Consider the following 22,773-nt stretch of genomic DNA (forward strand, 5'->3'; position numbering starts at 1 on the left):
AGATTTGTCAGTCAATTCTGTTCGAAATTAACTGATAGACATAGAAAACTCCGGACAATTTCAAACCAAAATCAATATAATTTCGGAGGTCTCTTTAATGTATGTATGTCTTCATATAATAAGTATAAATTAAGAATAATAAATTTTTAAAATTATAAAAATTTAATAAACATCGCTAATAAATTCCTAGGATGGTCCTAGTTAAAAACACATTAAATTTTTTTAACTGATACACTTAGAAAACTTTGAATCATTTAAATCAAAATTAATATATTCCTAAAACCTTTTAATCTATGCCGTCAAATATGAATTTGATATTGTAAATTGAGAATAATAAAATTTTAAATTAATAGAGTAAAAAATTAAAAATAGAAAAAACTTTCAAGAATAGTAAAATAAAAGGAGGAGAGATATTATGTGCTCGGTATTTTAGTATTATGAAAGTTAGATAAGTAAATTTAAAATTTCAAAAATCTCCCTACACTCTTAAGTAAAATATAGTTATGAATAACTTTTTTTAAAACATCTTTTTAATTTTATAATTAAAATATTTTCGATACGTCGTATAATAAAAAAATAAAAAGTTTTTTTTTGTTAGGATCAAAAGGATATTAAAAGAATATCTAATAATACATTATTTTAATACTGTTGTGTCATTATTATAACATATAATAATTTTAATTAAAATTGACATAACATGCAGTAATTTTAATTAATATTATCATAAATTATATTGATTGAATTAAAAATAATTCTAATCAAGCTTAAATAAAAATACTTTCAATCCACTAATTTTAATAAATTTAAAATAATTTGAGTCCATATTAATTTTGATTAAAACTATTATCTTTTGTTATAAGAGACATCCTTATAATTTAAAATAAGTTAAATAAATGGTTTATTAATTGAATTAGATAATTAACTAACCTATGTTAGATTAGCTATATAAATATTCACCGTCATGAATTTACAAATAATTAATTAATAATAAGTCAGGAAGAATGGTAGAATCATTTCCTCTAATATAAAAATGATAAATTAGTTGAATAGGATAATATTATTCTGCTGACCATATTATTTAATTAATGCTAAGAGTTAAATTATTTAATTTTGCAAGGTGGATTCTTATCTTTAGGCAAGTATCAATAAAAATATTAAAATTAATAAATTCTCAATGGATACGAAATGCTAAAATTGATAAATAATTTCATTTCATTTTTTTAAAGAAATATAATATCATATCTCGAATCAATCAGCCTTATCTTTTCGCTCACGATATTCTTTGATTTATTTTTTTAAGCAAAACGTAAAATCCACCCAACCAAAAATTTTCTTTTCTTTTCCTTATTTTAATAAATGGCTTAATTTTTTCTGTCCGCCACGTGTTTAATTAATAATGAAAGGGGATAGAAACAAAGACTACTAGTCTCCCCAACTTTATCTTAATTTTGACAAAATGTGAATATTAAAATAATTAAATAAATAAGGAAAAATTTGGATTTAATTTTCTTCATTAAATTTGATTTTAAATAAAATTTGGAATTTTTTTGACTTTTTGTTATATTTTTAAATAAAATAAAAAAATTATTTTAGGAAAAAATCTAGTAAATTTGTGTAGATTTGGTTCCTTTTTTTATTTAAAAAAGGAATAATTTAGTTGTGTGAACGGACTTTCTGCGCTTTCTTGCTCGCTTCGCCTTCTAGAAAATTCCAACGACTTCGACTCGCGAATGGTTCCAGATTTTGAGAGCGAACTCGGAAGAATTCGATCTCTCTCGCTTCTGGAGAAGATCTTGAGGAAAAGAAAAAGATCATCTTTTTTCTGTTTGTTTTAGATCGCCTTTTTTGGATTTTGATCGATCGCGCTCGACGTAAAGGTCGCGCCTTTCCGCAGATTTCTCGCGCGCTTTTGATCCGCAAACGAGCGGTTTCGCTCGGCGGTCCGCCGCCGGTCGGCCGATGGAGACGGAAGTCGGCGGCGGCGGCGGCGGCTCCCGCGGCGGTTCGAGCTCGCCGCCGCCGTTCCTCGTCAAGACGTACGAGATGGTGGACGACCCGGCGACGGACTCCGTCGTCTCGTGGAGCGCCAGCAACGCGAGCTTCGTCGTCTGGAACGCGCCGGAGTTCTCCCGGGTCCTCCTCCCCTGCTACTTCAAGCACAACAACTTCTCCAGCTTCGTCAGGCAGCTCAACACTTACGTAAGTGGAAAAAAATCTTCCAACAAAACCACCTCCAGATAATCTTCTCTGTTCATTCATCGATGTTTGTTGAATTGCCTCAATCCGTTGAACATCCATTTCTGTGTTTTTCCTAATGTTCTTCTTGTTGTTCGAAGATAACTGAGGTGTTCATCTTCTCTGTTCATTCACTGATCCTGTAATCCCGCCGGCTTTGTGTTTGTTGAATTGCCTCAATCGGTTGAGCATCCATATCTGTGTTTTTCCTAATGTTCTTCGTGTGGTCCGGAGAGATTTGAGTTGTTCATGTTCTGTTCTAGGGTTTCAGGAAGGTAGACCCCGATCAGTGGGAGTTTGCGAATGAGGACTTTGTGCGAGGACAGAGACACCTCCTGAAGAACATACACCGACGCAAGCCTGTCCATAGCCATTCGCCTGCCACCCATTCGAATTCCTCGATCGATAAACGAGAGCTCGAGGAAGAGATCGAGAAGCTCAAGCAGGAAAAGAGGAGGCTTTGGAGTGAGATCCAGAGGCACACGCAGAATCATTGCGAGTTAGAATGCCAAATGCAGGCTTTGGAGGAAAGGTTGCAGCTTCTCGGACACAGGCAGAAGGGGCTGGTGTCCTTCTTGACCGGGGCCATACAAAACCCTGGCTTCCTTTCTAACTTCGTGCAACACTTGGAGGAACTTCACACCAAGAAGAAGAGGAAATTGCCACGAATTGACTGCTCGAACGACGACGATATCCACGGCGAAGAACAGCCGGCCCAAGCGTTCGACATGGAGCCGTTCGAGAAGATGGAATCATCTCTGAATTCACTTGAGGATTTCTTCAGAGGTGTTAGTCAAGCATCCGGGGACGACATGCCCTACGATAACATGATCATCTCTGAGACAATTGCCTCGTCGGCGGTGCCGAGACTGCTTTCTTCTTCACCTCAGCTGAACGTGCATTCATCGCCGGAGATACAAGAATCTACAAGCTTCGCAGAGACTCCTGCAATCGAAAAGGAAGTGGATTCGGGTAGCAAGTTCTCCGAGATCGATGTGAATTTGGAGCCCAATTCTACTGAGGTTGATTCATCAAAAGATGTTGGCACAAGCACAACCTCAGCGGTGCCTGCCGGGGCAAATGATGTATTCTGGGAGCAGTTTCTCACTGAAATTCCAGGCTCTTTCGATGCGAAGGAAGCTCAGTCGACTAGAAGAGATTCGGATGGCAGCCAAGGAAATATATGGTGTGACAGGAAAAGAGTCGATCACTTTTCGCCTGATATGAAGAAGAATCTCACTTCAGCAGAGAAAACCTAATCCTAGTTCTGTATTATAACTCTCAGAATGTTTCCCTGTATTAGATATGAATGTAGATACCTCTGCTATTAGTTCAGCTTCAATACTTAGCATATAATGACTTTTGTGGTGAGATACAATTAAAATTTTACATTGAAAATACATAGAAAAAATCATAAATTTATAAAAATGAAAGATATTTTCATTGGTATGAAGCATTTTGAGTTAAGTTCAAAAATAAAATCATGAAGATTTAGGTCCAAAATGGATAATATTATATTATTGTGGAGATATTTTGATTTCATCGATACTAACATGTGGTGTCAGAGCTATGGTGTATATAGAGTTATGTGGAAATCCTCAAGAAAAATGAAGAAGGTAGAGAAGGTCCAGACCATGAGGATAATGGTAGGGGGACTTCCAATAGGAAGAGGGAAGACCCGGATCATGAAGATAATGGTAGGGAAACTTCCAGTAGAAAAGTTTAGACCTAAACCACAAGGATAATGATAGGAGGAGTTCAGACTTGGACAATGAGGATAATAGTAGGAGAAACTTTCAGTAGGGGAAGTTCAAACCCGGACCATGAGGATAATGGTCATGAGGATAATAGTAGGGGAGCTCCCAATGATCCTTTTATTGAGGGGAGAATTGTTGAGAAACAATCAAAATTTCAAAATTGACAATATCATACCATTGTGGAGATATTTTGATTCTATCAATATTAATATTTTATTTTATAATTTAGGTGTTTAACTTTTGTAAGAGAGCTTTGGATGTTTTTTTTATCATAAAGTACTTTTAAAATTAAATATATATATATATATATATATAAAGTGATAGTCACATCTATTATAATAAACATAAATATATATATATATAAATAAAGTGATGGATATATTAATATATATATAAATAACATCTATTATGTTATATAGAATTGAATATGAAAATAATAGAAATGAAAATGATAAGATGGATATATTGATATATAAAAATAAATAAAATTTAAAAATTTAAAATATATATTTAAAATAATATAAATATAATGATTAATAAATATTTTAATTAAACGATATAAAATTATAAAAAATATATCTATTAAATGAGCAAAAAAAATTTAATTAATAATAATAATAAATAAAATTTATTTAAATTTAGATGACTATATAAGTATCGAACGTCACACTAATTCATTGATATGATAAATTCAATAATTTATGCACGTTCAATCTTTAAAATATTCCTCACATTGATATTTAAATATATATATATATATCTATTTTATCTTTTTAAATGTTTTGTTTCTGTACCACACCTATCTTTCAGTGGTGCTTCGTGGTGTTCGATCAAATAATGAACAAAATGAACCTTTTTGTGATGTAAATTTGTTCATAAACATAAAAGTTAGAACATGATTTTCAAATATTTTTAAATAGTAAAATTAGAAGATAAAAATATTTTTTTATTATTATTTTAATTATCGAGGAGAGTTAAAATACAGTGAAGTCAACCGCGTCGCCGGTCTGATTCGGCGACGATTCGCTCCGGGTTGAGCTCGAACCAGACCTGGCGGAACACCTTGACGATGACGTCGTGATGCTCGTCGGAGTTGAGGGAGAGGTAGCAGGCGAGCAAGCTCTCCAGCTCCTCCGGCCGCCCGATTCCCTTCTGCCAGATCATTTCCACCATCGACTCCTTGAAGTCCCGCTGCGGATCGCAGGAGCACTTCACCACGGCGAACCGCTCCAACCCCGCGTTTTTCTTCCTTCGCCGCCGCCGCCGCCGCCGCCGCCGCCGCCGCCGCCGCCGGCGGCCGCGGCGAGCGCACCTTCACCTTGGGTCGCTGCCGAATCTTCCCGCTGATCGACCGCCGCGGCTGCGCATCCCTCAGGCCCGACGAATCACCCGGCGGGACCCGCCGTCGCCTGCGGAGCCGGAGGGGTCTACGCCGCCCTATCCCGAGGTCGCAGCCGGAAGCCTCGCTCCCAGAATCCGACTCCACCCGCTTCGCCGCCGCCGCACGACGCGAGAAGGGGATGATGTGACCGAGGGTGAGCTCCAGATCCCCCGCCCGGTACTCTCCCTCTCCCCCGAGAGAGACACGCCGCGGGGGCGCCTCGACGGCAAGGGGCGGCGGGAAGCGGTCGGAGAAGGCGAGCAGGCGAGCGGAAGCGGAGCGAGGCGTCGGATCCGTCGCCGGGCACGGCGACGGCGGAGGAGCGACGGCGGCGACCGCCTCAGCGGGATCACTCCCCCGCCGGAACTTGGACGCGGATGCGGTGAGCTTACCGAACCAGGAGAACGGAAGCACGCGGGCGATCGAGAAGCCGGGCGGCGAAGCATCGGAGGTACGCTTCTCCGCTTCCTTCTGTTGCTTCTGGTTCCTCCGCCATTGCATCTTCTTCCTCTTCGGCTGTTACAAACGACCCGATACGATACGATACGAGACGAAGCAGAAATCGGAGCGGAGTCGCTTAAATGGAAGCGAAAAAAGCGAGAGAGAGAGAGAGAGAGGTCTCCGTGTCGGTTACGATCGTGGCGGTCACTTTCCGGTTTAATCATGATTCCAGTAGCTTCCGGTGGTTGCGGTTTGAAACGAAGTGGCGGAGTGGAGCTGACTCAGCATATAAAATATAAATATAAAATTATTTTTATTAGATTATTATTCTCAGTGGAAAATTAATTAATTATTAATTAAATCGATTTGAACCGAGCGGGGTCGGTTCGAGTGGGCCAGACCGTACAGCGGGCGAGAACCGAAGAGGAAAATAAAGTGGAGCTACGTTTTGGCTTTAATTCTGTCGCTTTTTTTCTCCCCGGACCGATTTTTGAATTCTTATTACCGCCTCGGTCGTACGCTTTTCTTTTTTCTGCGGCTTCCTTTTGCTTTTTGGCTTTAAAATGTTTTCCGTCCGCACGCGCGCCTGCGTGGGGGAGGGTTTGATCGGGCTTGTCGGGCGACTGAGGGATTGACTGAGATGTGAGTGCCCGTTGGGAAATAGGATTTAATTTCAAACACGTTATTATGATAGTGATTATGGTAAATGGAAGGGTAATGAGAGGTTTTATGATGTAGTCATCAATAAACACGTTGTTAATATGTCATTTTGGTTATCTACCCTAGAATACAATTATACTTACTTATTTAAGGCGGCAAATAAATTAAATATTCATGAAAAAAATTTAATATTCGATTTTATATTCACGAGAACAATTAAAAAATATATCCTTAATATTGATGAATAGTGAGTAAAATATTTATAAATAATATTCATTAATAATGACAAATAAAATTTATAAATTATACTAATCAATAAAACATTTATTAATATGATAAGTAAATAAACTTTTAAAATCAAACTCAATTAACTAAATAAGTTTAGGAATATAAAAATTTTAAATGATTAAATAAGTTTGAATTTAAAATCTAATAACATCTAAATGAACAAGCTTGTTTGTAACAACTATAGTGTACCTACTGCATGCAAGAGCGAAGCTTACGTGGATTGTGTTCGTCAATTGTCCTCCTTATATATGGTCATGGGATCGATTGCATGGGGCCACGGATAGCGGATTCCACATTTTGTTGAAGAACAGAAGAAGTGTTTGTCAATTGTGGTCAATTACAACTTCTTGATTTACCTCTTCACAAATGATCATGAAGTCGACCGTGTGGGACTGTTAGGATGATGAATTTTACTTTTGTTGAAGTGTTCATTAAGAATAGCTACGTGGATGTGGCCTAGCTGTCGGCCAACGTGGAGTCAAGGGTTGGTGGAGGTGGGGGTTAAGAGATCTAGGGAGAGGTCAAGCCACTCTCGATGATGGCGAAAAAGGAGAAAGGGAGAAGGGGAATCGGTTAACTAACCAATAACCTTTACCTTCCGATAAGTCGGTGATGACATGGTTGACTATGTAATGTAATTGACCGACTGAATTTGACGGTGTTGACTTTTTTGTCTGTCATATTTGACTTTGTAAAGAAGGGTACTTGAGTTAAGATGAAGAAAACTCAACAAAATCACTGTGTTGTTTGCTTCAATTGCTCTCATTGCTGTAGTCAGTGATGATATCTTAAGAAACATACTCAATTGCGTTGTTGTATCTATCTACAATTACACACTATCAGCTTCTAAATCTTGCATGACAAGTTTTGCTTCTACACTCGTTTGATGCTGGTTGAAGGAGATGCTGCTCTATTATAGTTGATCTTGTAACCTCCCACACTAGTCAAGTCACTCAGTAGTTTTCAAATGACATTCCTCTTCAACAACCACCTCAGCAATCTCATACGGTCAGTCTCGTGATTATCTATGAGGAGGTAAATCGAGAAGCTGCAATTGATCATGACGGAAGAGGAGCATTGCCTTGGCTTCGCCAAGATTCAATCTTTATCTATTTCAACAATTCTACTCTATCGATCAACTCAATTATATTCCAAAATTTTCAGATGACATTCTTCAACCTTAATTAAAATGGTCAACCGGTTGAGGAATGACATTCTCTCTTTTGTTATGTTCTGTGTTATTTTTTCATCTTGAGCAAATGATTGTCCTTGCCTTGATAATGAAGTTATCGTAAAAAGTTATAAAATAAGAAAAGTCGAAAAAATAATTGTAATTGCAAAATAAATATTTTATGGTACTTATGATCATGATTATAAAATTATATATATATTTGTTACTTTATAAATTAAATTAGATTATATATATATATTTTTACTTTATGAATTATATTATATTATTACTTACATTGAATCAAGATCTTAACTCTTTGTCCTTAATTGCATGTTATAATAGCTATTTCCTAACTATTATATTATAATGTGTTAAAATCAATACTTTTATATATTGTTTCGGTTGAAATTGAGTCGCTAGCCACCTGATTTGGAAGTAGACGATCAAGACGATATCCATAGGTAGAGAAGGAAGGTGATGAAGGATCCTGAAGTGCTGCTAAGACCTGCACAGTAAGAGAGGAGAAGATGAGAACGGAGGTCAGGGGTAGTTTGGCTCAACCACTCCGAAGTTTAAGTCAATTTTTCCACTGGAGAAAGAGAGGAGAGAATGAAAAAGGAGAACAGATCTCTAAGTGATCATGTGTAAGCGTGCATAACTGTCTCCGCGAGATGAAGGGGAGATATATAAAGGCCCGTGAGAGAATAATGAGAACTTATCTTGTCTAAATTAAGGAAAATATCCTTGAGTGAAGATTTTGTCAGAAGGGATGTCTCATCTAGGTAAGGAGAACATCTCATCTTCGTCGTAGTAGTGAAAAGTCATGTTATTCATCTCGATACAGCATCATATTACACCATCATGCCGCATTAGTAGGGGAATAGCTTAACCACCCTATCACATGATTGTCTGTGTCCTTCTAGTAGCAACCTGACTAGCTAACTACGGGAAATGATCAAAGCGGAATCGATTGAGCGTTAAGTAGGGCACCGAGGTAGTGGAGCATGGTTGCCAGAGGAAGTCTGAGTCAAGGTCGACTAGGGGCCGAGACGGAATATGACCGAGAGGAGCCTAGTTGAAGTAGACTTAGAGGAGTTGCTAGACATAGAACAGGAGTTAAACCTTGAGAGAGGGGTCGGGTGTGAGATTCTGAGCTGGGCTTAACACCAAGTCGGGACCTGAGCTGCCTCCCGAGTTACACTCGTGAGTCTGAGTTGAGCGGACTATTAAGTCGGGGTGGCTGAGTGCTCGACGCATGATCAAGTCAGCCATCCCTAGATCATGTTTTTTGTCTGTCATGTCATCTTCTTAGATTGAATCTTGATTTTCTGAACCAAGGCATACCGACCCATACCAGTCCCATAACATATATATATATATATATATATATATATATATATATATATATATATATATATATATATATATATATATATATATATATATATATATATATATATATATATATATATATATATATATATATATATATATATATATATATATATATATATATATATACAGTTCGTCTATCCTGAGCACCGGATTCTTACGCACCGCGTGCGCACTCCTCCGACGTTCACGCGCTTCCGCCGCCCGTTCATCGCCGTCCGACCACCGCCGGCAACCGGACCGGATCCGTTAGAACCGCAACTCGACGGCGCACATTCCGGTATCGAATTTCGGCCGGATTGGGCCGGAATTCCGGCCGAAACACGGCAGCAGTGGCTGGCGCCGCTGTCGCCCGAAATTCGGCCGGATTCCGGCCGAATCGCGGCCGGAGACCGGCCGCGGTCGACGCGCCCGGCGCCGGGCGTCGACCGCGGCCGGTCTCCGGCCGCGATTTGGCCGGAATCCGGTCGATTTCGGCCGGAATCGGACAACAGTGTTTGTTGGCCGATTCCGGCCGAAATCCGGCCGGATTCCGGCCAAATCGCGGCCGGAATCCGGCCATCGCCGGACCGCCGGCGAGTTGCGGTTCCAACGGGTCCGGTCCAGCGGCCGACGGTGGTCGGACGGCGATGAACGGGCGGCGAGAAGCGGCGGAGGTCCGAGGAGAAACACTGTTCAATCGCGATTTTTGGACGGCTGAGCTTGAGCGCGCGATCGGATGAACGGTTAGGATGGAAGCGCTCACGGGTGCTCAGGAGATCGGTGCTCAGGATAGCCCTTTTGTATATATATATATATATATATATATATATATATATATATATATAGCAGTTATTTAAACAAAAACATCTTAAAATTATTATAGCAGTTATTTATTGATTACTGTACTGTTATAACATCAACTAAATAACTGTTAGTTTTTTTTTTGTCATAATAATTTTATAACTATTTTAACCTTTTAAAAGTAATGTTGATCAAATTTAAATGTTATTAATTAAGTTGATAAATAATTTTTTAATATAAAATTATTCTATATATAATATTTTTGATTAAATTGAACTTAAAAAATTATATTTATTTTAAAGCATGATAGCAGTTACTCTATACAGTAGTAGCTGCTATATGATTAAATTCGTATTTTTTTGATAAAAAAATATGATAAAATGTCCTTTTGATTTTTTTAAAATACAAGCAATCAATTATTTTGGTTGGTATTAAATATCCAATTTATATTGATTAATTCTAAAATGATCAATTTAATTTTATAAAAAAATTTCATCCAATTTAATTTATAAAAAATTTTCATCCACTATTAGGTAAATCGAAAATACTTACAATAGTTAAATCAGTATTAAGGGAAATTCGTTCATTAATTCATCAAAGTTGACATTTGATCCTTAAATATCTAAAAAATTAAGAAAGTGCTTACTTGGGGGCGCAAAAGTGTTCATTCTAATTATGAGTGTTCTTTTGTTTGTTTGTTTTATTTTTTTTTTGCCCTTTAAATCATCTAGCCTTGAATTCACTCAATCTAAAACGTTTGACATACGCTATTTGCTCTATTGTCAATTAATTAAAAAGGACGTATCGTAGCACCAACTATAAATGAAGGGGACACAACGTTGAAAGCTAAGAGGAAATGTAAGGAGAGGGATAGTGGTAAAGGAGGCATCCACGACCATTGAAAGTGACAAAGGAAGAAAATGACCCCCAATAACTTGGTGGAGCGGTTAAGTCAGTAACAAAGATTTTCAAAGTTTTACAAGGAAGATTATGGGATCGGCTGTTGACGTTAAACTGTTTGTCCTTTTGAGATTTGTCTTTGAGATCGATCATCTTCAAGATTAGTTGAATCGTAAAAATTATATACTATGTAGATTAAAAACGAGGGATGATAAAAGTAAAGAGGAGGTAGGGTAATGTTGATGTTGAAAAATGTAAACTAAATAAATATAGAAAAGCAATGTTATTGTCAAATAAAGTTATTATTTTAATTAGTATATATAATAACATTTATATAAAAATACGAGTGATATCTACGACATGTAACATAAGAGTTAAAAAATGAGAAGAAAGGCAAAAGAAAAGAAATAAAATATAAATATATTATAGAGAAAACTTACAGCATTCCATTGTCGTCTAGTCCGGTTAGGATACCTGGCTTTCACCCAGGCGACCCGGGTTCAAATCCCGGCAATGGAAGGTTTTTTTTTTTTTTTCAAAAAAAAAAATACCATATTTCTTTATTCTAACTTACAATTAACTATTATAAAGTATAAAAAATAAATTACTTGGAACTCATCAAAAAGTTATATATAGAATACATTTATATTAATTTTTAAAATCATTTTGCTTAAATTATTAAAATTTACTCATAATTACTTTAAATAACCAACTAATTAATAGTTGCTATAATACTTTTATTTAATCATACTAAAATGATTTTAATTATGTTTGCATAATTTTGATAAATTAGTAAAAAAAATTGTATAAAAGTTCTCTTATAAATTTTTTAATAGTATGTTATCATGTTTTTTTTAAATTAGAATTGATTTTTTATTTTTAATTATTAAGTCATCGACGACAAAATACTCACTATGCTTTGAATTTATCCAATAAAACAGAAAATGCTATTTTTATTTATTTATTTATTGAGGAAATTCATCGTCATGCACAGGACAAACATTAATTATTGAGAAATGGGCACGATCGAAGCTCGGAAGCTGTGGAGTCGCCACCGTCCTCCGCCTCCCCTTTCACAAGTCCGGCGAAGAGCTCGCCGGGATCATAGTAAATTTCCACTTCTTCCACCCTCAACTCCTCGTCCACCCTGAGGACGCCGACGCCGGTGAACTCCACTCGCTCGCCGGTCGGGGCGCGGCCCTTGTAGGGCCCCTCCATGTACCCCCAGTGCCGGAACTTGAACGCGACGACCGGCGGCGGGGAGTACACGGCGAGGACCTCCCACGCGAAGCCTCGGGGCAGCGCGACCCGGAAGATCTCATGCGACGACTCGAACGTCTCGGCGTCGGGGTTGTAGTAGGGGCGGAGCTCCGCCGGCAGCGCCGAGCGCAGCAGAGCGTTGTAGCTCCCTGCCGCCAGCAGTTCCTCCCCGTTCAAGGCGGCGCCTCCGTTGACGGAGAAGCGGAAGTCGGTGGGGTGGATGGACTTGAAGTCGGCGAGGCGCGTCTTGTGGGAGAGCTCCATCTCCCATGTCTTGACCGCGTTCTGCACCGTCTCCTCCAGCGATCCCTTCGGCCACTCCTGCAGGTGACAAAAGGATTATTGTGATTCGCCACTAAGAATCAAAAATTTTAATCGATCGCAAAATCGTACGATGGTCCTCTCGCGTTCGAAGAGGTCGTTGACCAGGTCGTAGATGGGAGGCGCGCCGTGGCGCCACTGCGTGTGCTTCTCGCCGTCGCCGGAGAGGTGAGACCGGTACTTGTCGACTGCCTCCGCCATCTGCTCGATGAAATGGCTAGGTGAAGACGCAGAGCAGGGAGCTCTCTCGAAGCCTCTTTATATCGACTCCAGCACCACAGTAATTAATTAGCTTTCTAAAACATTTTTATTGACTTAATGAGAAAATTAACACAGAAGATAATTACAACAGGCCATTTGAGTTGGACAGCTTATTAATTCATCCCGTCAAATAATTTAAATAAATTTATTTAAAAATAAATATAAATGAATCAGTTTGTATAAATTGTGGATCCAAACGAGTCGGCTGATCATAATTTCCAGTAAGTTGGCCCATGCATTGACAAAGAAAACAAAAAACTAAAATTAAATTATGAATTTAATGGTTATATATATAATAAAAGTTGTGAATTTTTTATATAATTATTTTGAGCAAAAATTTTATTAGAGAGTTTTTTAGAAATATTTATTTATAAAAAGATCAAATTAAGTAAATTATAAGATTTTTTATTTTTTAATTGATTAATTTATCTATTCTGTGGTCTATTTTGAATTGAGTTAGATTGAAAATTTTCAATTTGTCCCACCTTATTCTACCCTGTCAATCAATTTTTAACGAGTCTATCCACTCTATCAAATCAGTTTGATAACTCTAAAGATAATGACACAAATTAGGCAAAGAGTGATACAAAATAAATTAATTATAAATTTTTAAGAATAGAAAATTCTAAGATCGATACGTATAAAATTTATTATCCCTTGTGTGGTCATTTTTTTTGTTTCATTCACTTTGTTTCCATTCTTTTTCTTGTTTTTGGATGAGCGTTTGACTTTTATGCTAACTTTGAAGTAAAAAATTTGAAATAATATTTTTATAAGAGAAAGCGATCGAGCAATGTGAGCGGGGATGAAAACCCAAGAATTAATTGCCATCGCATTGTGGTTTCTTGTAGCTTTCATATCCTATCAACACGTCAGTCATTAATTTTGGATGAACTTAAGATAATATTTTTTTCTATAATAATTAATTATAATTTTTAATTTTTTTAAAATAAATAATTATAAAATCGATCGTGTAAAACTGTTAATCAATTAATTTCTAAATATAATTCTAATAATTTTTTATTTACTTGGATTAGATTGAGTGGATAAAAATTTTAGTCGGTAGGATCGTGTATGCATGCATGATCGATTTGAGATTATAATTGAATTGATTAGAATTGGATGGAGAATCTTAGGATCCATTCAAAAATATTTAAAATTTAATTTATTAGTTGATAGACTAAATTAATTTAATATTTAATTAAAATTCTATTTATAATAAATAATAATAATAGTATTATCAATGACTTCATATCATATATGTTAAATAAATTTATTTACTTATTTATATTTTTTAAATTTAAAATAAATTTATATGTATTTTAATAGGATAATTTGATTAAGATTTAAAAATATATATTTAAATTATTTTATTTAAGATAGGTAAGATTTTATTGAATTAATTAATTATCAATTAAATTAACTGTACTCACGTGTTTGTTTTATTCACGGTGCTAATTTTTAATTGACTGTGCATCCTCTTTTAATTCTCTTGATTGTGTGGATTATCCCTGAGGATTATCCACCGATCCGGCTTTACAAAAGTTTTTTATTAATCATCAAAGTAAATCGGGAAGTGCACGCAGCGGCCAACCTAAACGCTCAACATTTTTTGATTGCGCTTCCCATTTAGATAAAAATTCTTGTAAATACGTCGTAGCTTGGGATCAAACCGCATGTACGTGCATGACAATCTAAATGTCCTACCACAACACCATGGCCCGGGGACGTGCATTAGTGCATCCTTCCATAAGCTATTAGTATCATCTCCTTCATTGATGAGACATTATCCATCGGAAGATAATCGTTTGCTATGTAAGATCATATTGATCCCATATGAATTTTACGATTTCAACGATTCATTTTCAATTCCCCTATAAAATTCAATCCTCAATCGATTCGGGTGGAAACTCAACAGTTTGTCTCCTTTAAATTAAAATATAAAAATGAACAAAAAATGGGTAAAAAAATGGGAAATTCTTGATAACCATCTTAAAATAAAATACTAAAATAAATAAAAAAATTTTAAATTAGACATTGAAGATCTAACTTGTGTGTTGAATGTGCAGATCATTTGATAAGATAAGCCTTAATAGCCCAGCAAAATCAGACATTCAAAGAAGGGAAAAAGACTAAGTGGGTTACAATAATATTGGCGAAGCTGAGTTGGTTACGACACAGTAGAGTTACAGAAGAGGGTAAAAGTTCGAATCCTGACAAAGTCAGACAATACCCTCTTGCGTCGTGATAACTGCAGTTTTTCGATTTACCTCCTTACAAATGATCATGAGACCGATCGTGTAGGGCCGCTAAGATGGCGGATTCTGCCTTTGCAGAAGAAGGGTTACAACAATCAGTTACCAAGCATAAGAAGACCTGATAAGTACAAAATCGTAAAGTCCAGACGGATCAGCCTAATTAGAAATAAACCTAGATGAAAACACTGACGTGAACAAGATCCAATCAATCGTTACTGTTGATCGAGCAATCGAAAGAAAAATTGATAAGAGTAGAGGATCAAATAGGATAAGCTACGAATTGATCGACTCGGAAGGTCTATTGATCGATCAAAAAGAATCCTTAAATTCAAGCTTAGATTCGTCTCCAAAACAGTGGCTGTCAAACTCTAAAGCCCTCCGAGCAATCCGTCTTTGTGGTAACTTTATTAGCTTCCATTCTTTTAATTGAGATACTTTACTGTATTTTCGATATTATTATATTATTGTAAGATATTTTTTTCTTAATGATTCACCGAACGAATCATAGAATAATAACTCGAAATTAAGATATCTGAGACTACGATATAACAGTTAGATTCTCCAACGGATAATTAAACATTTCAAGTTTAAGTCTCAGTTGTAATGCACTACAAAGGATTTTATTTTTAGTGAAAACGAACCTAAGAACATTGACTATGAATACTTCTCAATTTGATAGTTAATTGGAGGTAATTGTTGAGGGAAAGAGACAAGATCTACCTTGGTGATGAAGAAAATGCTTAGGTGATCTGCAACACTCAATCAGATATTAGAAAAAGTGGTTAGAAAAAAGCGAAAGCAATAGAACAATAGAAGAAGTGGATTGTCTGTCTGTGCCTGCGGAAGCAAACGTTTCTCGGATGAAATAACTATCTTGCCCACGTATTTAGGATAAATTGTTACGTTGTTTGTGTCTTTAGGGAGAAACGGTTACGTTACCTATGTTTCTTAGAAAAAATAGTACGATAAACAATGTAGGATATAAGTTCTCATCAAAGACGACTGAGCTGAAAGAATTAGATGACCAAGCCGAGTTGAAGAAGTCGAGTGGCTGAGCAAAAAGAATTAGAATGGACCAAGATAAGGGAGTCGAGTCGATCAAGTTGAAAGAGTTGGATGGCCGAATGAAAAGAATCAGGATGGACAAAGCCAAAGGAGTCAAGTAGACCAAGTCGAGTGCCCACTTTGGCTTTCACCATTTGACCTCCGATTTGATCCTAGTAAATACTCTTATTTCTATCTTCATTCCATCAGAATAGAATTGGCCGATTCCGAGAATTGAATCTCAGTGCTAATTATAAAAAAATTTGAAAATTATGGATTAATCAATCTATGTATTTCTATATTATTATGTTTTTTATATTTTCGTTATAACTCAAAAAAATAAATTTTTAAAACGACGAGTGGTGTTCGTTGATGGTTTCCGTACTTCCCAACTTTCCACCAGCTCCACTTATCCTACAGTAGTTCGTGCGACGAAGACCAGCGTGTTAATTATCAATTTACCCTTCTAACTATACCCATTACGTTTTATTTGAGAAGAGTCGAGAGAAGAAAGGGGAAAAAAAAAAGAAGAAAAATTTTAATATTTATTTCAGATGAAGTGAGTTAAAAAGGAAAAAGAGAGAAAGATAAATTTTATTTTTTTATATTCATAAATTATTAAACAATTTTACACTTTGATTTGAAACGTAAAAAGGAAAAAAAAAATTCAAAATTATTTTATTTTTATTTTAAAATATTAATTCTCAAATTAATTAATCTATTTAGATATCTCATCTTTATACCGTCGTTCCTCACACAATATGCGCCACCACCATCCGATGTCCAACCACTCATATTTCACAACATTGACGTAGATGTCTGTACTCATCACAAATTTTTTCGAGGGCAAATTCAAAAGGACAGAGATAAATAACTCTAATCTTCTTCTTCTTCAACGACCAATAACGGAGCCAGCTCAGGCGATCTATCCAGACTGATCCCAAATTGCATGTCATGAACATCATTATCGATGTTGTCTTGCATGCTAATCTTATCATTTTCTCTTTTCTGTAGTAGTAAATCAAAAATTTTCTCCTTTCTAATATCATTGAGCTCCCAGACTATAACCCGAATAAGCATGAATGTGGCTCCGCCCTTACCAATGATAAAGACTTATTAAAAAATATACACTATCTATTTTAACACCTTCTCTTTCTCAATTTATATATATATTATTAATAAAATTTTATAATTTTCTATCCATCTTATATATATATATACATTATCTTTTCAAGATATATTATATTAATAAATTTTTCATCTATTTAAAAAAAATATATATATATATATATATATATATATATATATATATATATATAGAAATTTGATCACCTGCGCTCCCCGTGCGCGACGCGATCAAGACCGTCCGTTTCTCCGATCGACGCACAGTGTTTCTCCTCGGACGTTTGCTCCTTCACCGCATCTGTTCACCGGCGTCCGGCCATCTCCGGCCACCGGACCGGCACCGATGGATGCGCAACTCACCGGCGCCGGGTCCGGTGGTCGGATTCCGGCCAAATTCGGCCTGAATCCGGCCAAATTTCGGCCGGAATCGGCCAACAGCTACTGTTGGCCGATTCCGACCGAAATCGGCCGGATTCCGACCGAATCACGGCCGGAGACCGGCCGCGGTCGACGCGCCCGGCGCCGGCGCGTCGACCGCGGCCGGTCTCCGGCCGTGATTCGGCCGGAATCCGGCCGATTTCCGCTGAAATCGGCCAACAGCCGTTCTGTCGCGTTTCTGGCCGGATTCCGGCCACAATCCGGCCGGAATCCGGCCCCGGCCGGAGCGCCAGCGAGATGGCTTTCCAACGCATCCGGTCCGGCGGCCGTCGGTGACCGGACGGCGGCGCGACGGCGGTGGAAACGGCGGTGGGTCGGAGCGGTGCGCAGGTGTCGCGTACGGTGGTTCGCGCAGGAGGATCAGGACTCTATATATATATATATATATATATATATATATATATTATTTTATCTATCTCATCCAAACATCTCGTCGATCCCAACCGATTTAATATCATCGGTCCATAGCGAACTACAAATAGTAAATCAGATATCGAGGAAATCTGTGTGTCAACTCGGCTATGCGACCGTATCCAATACGACAAAAACTATACCCTTAAACTGCACTTGATTGACCGAGGAGGAGGAGGAGAGGCGGAGCAGGAGCAGACGAATCCCCACACCGCTGCCTCATCTCCCCCGTCGACGCCATCCACGCCACCGCCAGGCGCCGGTGCTGGTGGCGCGCGGTGAGCGTGGACGTGCTCGTCGATCGACCGGGGACGCGGCTGCAATGGCGGAGGCCGATCTACCCGGGCTGACTCCGCCCCGGTCCGCCTTCCTTTCTCCCGACGCCGACTCACTTGACATCCTCTTTCTCAACGTCGTCGTCCGTCGTCGGCACCCGGGCTTAAGCCCGGGTAGATTCAACTATACCCATTAATGCTTCAACTGCACTTGATTGACCGAGGAGGAGGAGGAGGAGAGCAGGAGCAGACGAATCCCCACGCCGCTGCCTCATCTCCCCCGTCGACGTCATCCACGCCACCGCCAGGCGCCGGTGCTGGTGGCGGTGAGCGTGGACGTGCTCGTCGATCGACCGGGGACGCGGCTGCAATGGCGGAGGCCGATCTACCCGGGCTGACTCCGCCCCGGTCTGCCTTCCTTTCTCCCGCCGCCGACTCACTTGACATCCTCTTTCTCAACGTCGTCGTCCGTCGTCGGCACCCGGGCTTAAGCCCGGGTAGATTCAACTATACCCATTAATGCTTCAACTGCACTTGATTGACCGAGGAGGAGGAGACGAATCCCCACGCCGCTGCCTCATCCCCCCCGTCGACGCCATCCACCCCACCGCCAGGCGTTGGTACTGGTGGCGGTGAGCGTGGACGTGCTCGTCGATCGATCGGGGACGCGGCTGCAATGGCGGAGGCCGATCGATCTACCCGGGCTGATTCAAAGCGGCTCCGCGCGGCTGGACCGGAGAACCGCACGGGGATTAAAGCGGCGGATGACTGTGTCGGAAAGTGATGCAGAGCTCGGATTGCACGGCGACAACTCGATCCCCGGCCGGCGGAGGATCAAGAACAGTTTGGTTTGCGTGATGATACCGTAGAACTGTATGCAATTGACCACAGACGATAAGCTATGCGGACCGTGTGAAAGGAATCTCATATCAAGTGGGCCTCCCTCGCCTGCATGCCATCTAGAATCTTCCACCGTCCTACGTGTCGCTATTCCACGTGGTGGCGTCCCGCCGTGCCCCAAAAGTAACGGCGACGGTAGTTGACGGAGCGCCTTCGAACCTTCTGGTCCCTTTCTGGATTCAACGGTCCTGATCTCATCTCGGAGCCGCAGCGTCGTGGGAGTACAAGGCCACGGCCCACGGAGGCGTCCCCCTCACTCGTCTTGAAGCGAAGCGAAGCGAATCTGAAGATCGGAGAGAAGAGAGGAGGTTTGGGGAGGCGATCCGGCGATGGCGGAGCACGAGGAGACGCTGATCGAGCAGGTAGAGGAGAAGGATCGCGGCGGCGGCGACTCTTCGTCCTCGTCTGACTCCGACGACGAGAAGTCGAAGGCGACTGAGGCGGTGGAGGCCGCCAAGGCCAAGATCTACCGACTCTTCGGCCGGGAGAAGCCCGTGCACCAGATCTTGGGCGGCGGAAAGCGTAGGATCTTCATCTTTCTTTTCTTTAGGGTTTCTGCCTATTCGTTTATTGTTCCTGATTTGATTTCTGCAGTTGTATGTCGGTTCGTGTGTTATCGTGGTTATTCTGATCTGTGGTTTTGTGGATTTTGCGAACGATCTGGCTGATCTATCGCTTTTTGCATGGATTCGGTGGGATTTTTCACCTATGATTTCATAAAAAAAAAATGAAAGAACAAACCCATTGTCTTTTGTTCTTATTAGAAAAACCTGACTTTGTTTATTAATTTAAGTGACAACCTAGTTTCTTATCATAGACTATTCCATCAGACTAGTTTCGTGTGGATTGTTAACGATTTACCGTGGGAACCAATTTCATTTTCTGAGAGATGCAATCATCTTCCAGCATAGACAAAACATTTTTTAAGGATTGAATACTCTGCCACAACTTTGTTCAGCCAAAAAGTGAGGGGCATTCAAGGAGACAAATAAACACAGTCCGATCTGTACGTTAGGTCTTTTGTGTTTATCTCCTTTTTACTGTGTGTAGTAGTCACAAAATCTGTAAAGAATTAGTTGCATGAGAAAAAATAATAGTGGATCATGTTTTATCTTGAAAGTCCAATGGATCTAAGTTGCAGAGCTAATAGAATTCGTTTTCAACTTCCAGAAAAATCTGTCTCCAGGTGCTTGGAGTGTGATTCCATGCACCATGAAGTTTCAACTTGTTCTCTGATTTGACTTGTTCCCTAATCGGTGCTTCGATTGTAGTCTGATTGTTGTCTTCATTGGTAGTCAGTCCCAGTCTGCTTGTAAGTGTGATTAGTTCTGTTGATCAGAAAACCTTTTAATCTACATTTTGCTGGCTTGACTGTGATGCGAGCATTCAATTAGTTAGTTCATCTTTGGTATCCGACAGTCCAATCTTCAGTCCAACCATCTTTCCAATCAAAAACAATTCAAATCTAGTTATCATGAAAAGTCATCCGTCAGCAGAAGAAATATCTGATGGATTTTTCAATTATTCACTGAGTGCACCTTGGAATTAATCACTGATCCAAATATTTCTTTGTTGATTTGACTTGTATTAGTCGTTTGCAGCTGCTGATGTTTTTCTATGGAAGGACAAGAAAGCCTCAGCTGCTGTGCTTGGTGGGGCAACAGCAATTTGGATCCTGTTTGAGCTTATGGAATATCATTTGCTTACTCTGGTCTGCCACTCCCTTATATTGTCCCTTGCTATCATTTTCCTCTGGTCCAATGCTTCTAACATGATTAACAAGTAAGATCATTACTATTCAATTTTCTTTACTCTGTCTTTGAACATGGAATCCTCGTATTGATTATTTTTGTTTATTTAATGGTAGGTCTCGGCCTAACATTCCTGTGGTGAGCATTCCCGAAGATATGACCGTGAAAATTGCCCTGTCTCTGAGATACGAGATCAACAGGAGTCTTGCTGTTTTAAGGGAAATTGCATTAGGACGCGACCTGAAGAAATTCCTTGCTGTAAATGCTTCTAAATTTGTTCTGTTAATAAGATTTGGATCTCAATTTTCTTGTTTTTTCCCTGATTCATGTTATGGATGCAGGTTATTGCTGGTCTATGGGTTATTTCAATCGTTGGAAGCTGCACCAATTTCTTGACATTGTTTTATATCGGTATGACTTTCAAATTTCTTACATGCCTCGTATTATCAGGCAGCTGAAACCTATTCTTTTGCTTTTGTTCGCAGTTTTCATCACGCTTCACACCGTGCCGTTCTTGTATGACAAATATGAAGACCAAGTCGATGCATTCGGGGAGAAGGCAACTGCAGAATTCAAGAAGTACTATGCAGTGGTTCATGCCAAGTATCTGAGTAAGATACCAACAGGGTCATTGAAAGGCAAAAAAATCCAGTAAGACAAAAAACAGATGGTATCCCGTGGTGTCCTGATGTTCAATGGTAGCTATCATTTTCGTGCTTTAGTTCTACTTCAGTCTCTCAGTGCGCTGAATCGAGTTACTGGTTTTTGAAACTTGTAGTGTCGTGGCTGGGAGCTGTTCTTGCGTTTTTGTTAATGTGGTTTCGGCCTCCTAAAATCGGTTTGTGGTATTGCAAATATACATGTAATATTTATGTCTGTTTGGAGTGGTGTTAGAATTAGAATTGATGGGTTTGCAAGACTTTCTGTATGTGACGTTGGTAAATTATGCAGGGAATCTGAAACGGATGGTTAAGGCTTTAAGTTTACGTTTATCTGTATGCTTTGTATTTGCTTATTTGGCTGTGTGCGCGTATTTGTTTAGTGATGATCATGCTGCTATGATTAGTTACTCCCTTTAATGTATCTTCTTTTAGTGAAGTTTGAGGATTTGCAACCTGTTCTTGTCACATCTTGTGTGCAATTTTCAGAGATCGACTCTAAATTCTGGTTCTTGCGGCATCTTGTTTATTTGCACCAGCGATACTCTGGAAACAAGCGTGTCTACCTTCTTTATCTTTTTCATCCAGCGAAAGCGGGTGCATATGAATCAAGTCTCTTTGGAGCATTTCAAGTCAGCTCGTAAAGTATTTAATTTTTATTCAAAATTATTAAATTTAAGTTGAATTTGAATATGTTTAATAATTTTTAAAAATTAAAATTAAAATTATAATATTTTATTTAATTATACATGATTCGTGAGTTGATTCTAATTAAATTTTAATTATTTTTATATAATTTAAGTTTAAATATATTTAAATTATAATTTAATCTATTTAATAATTTAAAATTTTAAAATTTAAATATTATTTATATATTTTAAATTCAAATTTAAATATTAATATTTTTATTAGATATTGGTTAAATTAGAGGGTGGTGAACAAGTTTTTAAAAAAGAGACTTTTCTTCTAATATTTTTCAAATTGTGGGTTTCCTTCCTCCATTTCCACCATAACTCTCTAACAAGGAATACGAAGATAATAGGACAATCGGATCAACAACAC

General features: G+C 38.6%; 3 protein-coding genes, 1 non-coding gene and 1 pseudogene across 5 annotated transcripts; 3 read left to right on the top strand and 2 right to left on the bottom strand.

Annotated features, from left to right (window-relative positions):
* Positions 1-1,712: 1,712 nt before the first annotated feature.
* LOC141830591 (heat stress transcription factor A-4b-like) lies at positions 1,713-3,619 on the top strand. The gene is made up of 2 exons (XM_074717994.1): positions 1,713-2,199; positions 2,499-3,619. The coding sequence occupies exons 1-2, from the start codon at positions 1,960-1,962 to the stop codon at positions 3,492-3,494; spliced, it is 1,236 nt and encodes a 411-aa protein (XP_074574095.1). The 5' UTR covers positions 1,713-1,959; the 3' UTR covers positions 3,495-3,619.
* A 1,304-nt stretch (positions 3,620-4,923) lies between these two features.
* LOC141830593 (uncharacterized) lies at positions 4,924-5,904 on the bottom strand (annotated as a pseudogene).
* Positions 5,905-11,453: 5,549 nt separating this feature from the next.
* TRNAE-UUC (transfer RNA glutamic acid (anticodon UUC)) lies at positions 11,454-11,527 on the top strand. Its single transcript has one exon. It is a non-coding gene; the product is annotated as a tRNA-Glu (tRNA).
* Positions 11,528-11,943: 416 nt separating this feature from the next.
* LOC141830934 (pathogen-related protein-like) lies at positions 11,944-12,811 on the bottom strand. Its single transcript, XM_074718384.1, has 2 exons — positions 12,662-12,811; positions 11,944-12,589 (listed from the first exon to the last, which is right to left on the bottom strand). The coding sequence occupies exons 1-2, from the start codon at positions 12,788-12,790 to the stop codon at positions 12,011-12,013; spliced, it is 708 nt and encodes a 235-aa protein (XP_074574485.1). The 5' UTR covers positions 12,791-12,811; the 3' UTR covers positions 11,944-12,010.
* Positions 12,812-19,550: 6,739 nt separating this feature from the next.
* Positions 19,551-22,033, top strand: LOC141830646 (reticulon-like protein B2). Of its 2 annotated transcripts, XM_074718053.1 has the most exons (6): positions 19,551-19,823; positions 20,903-21,083; positions 21,169-21,310; positions 21,394-21,463; positions 21,538-21,750; positions 21,831-22,033. In XM_074718053.1, exons 1-5 carry the CDS (start codon positions 19,631-19,633, stop codon positions 21,705-21,707), a joined length of 756 nt encoding a protein of 251 aa, XP_074574154.1. In that variant the 5' UTR covers positions 19,551-19,630; the 3' UTR covers positions 21,708-21,750; positions 21,831-22,033. The 2 variants fall into 2 exon arrangements, with proteins under 2 accessions (XP_074574154.1, XP_074574153.1); XM_074718052.1 differs by having other exon boundaries at positions 21,538-21,932.
* The last annotated feature ends 740 nt before the right edge of the window (positions 22,034-22,773 follow it).

This window comes from Curcuma longa, chromosome 6 (genome assembly GCF_044706935.1).
Source record: "Curcuma longa cultivar G26 ecotype Majalengka, Jawa Barat chromosome 6, ITB_CL_G26_1.1, whole genome shotgun sequence".
In the NCBI taxonomy this organism is placed as follows: domain Eukaryota; kingdom Viridiplantae; phylum Streptophyta; class Magnoliopsida; order Zingiberales; family Zingiberaceae; genus Curcuma; species Curcuma longa.

Excerpts from the sequence above, each read along its gene's own strand:
- LOC141830591 (XM_074717994.1), top strand. The coding sequence starts at position 1,960 with ATGGAGACGGAAGTCGGCGGCGGCGGCGGCGGCTCCCGCGGCGGTTCG. Across the intron at positions 2,200-2,498 it reads TCAGGCAGCTCAACACTTAC|GGTTTCAGGAAGGTAGACCC; the intron begins GTAAGTGGAAAA and ends GTTCTGTTCTAG.
- LOC141830934 (XM_074718384.1), bottom strand. The coding sequence starts at position 12,790 with ATGGCGGAGGCAGTCGACAAGTACCGGTCTCACCTCTCCGGCGACGGC. Across the intron at positions 12,590-12,661 it reads TCGAACGCGAGAGGACCATC|GAGTGGCCGAAGGGATCGCT; the intron begins GTACGATTTTGC and ends TGTCACCTGCAG.
- LOC141830646 (XM_074718053.1), top strand. The coding sequence starts at position 19,631 with ATGGCGGAGCACGAGGAGACGCTGATCGAGCAGGTAGAGGAGAAGGAT. Across the intron at positions 21,084-21,168 it reads GCTTCTAACATGATTAACAA|GTCTCGGCCTAACATTCCTG; the intron begins GTAAGATCATTA and ends ATTTAATGGTAG. Across the intron at positions 21,464-21,537 it reads CTTGACATTGTTTTATATCG|TTTTCATCACGCTTCACACC; the intron begins GTATGACTTTCA and ends TTTTGTTCGCAG.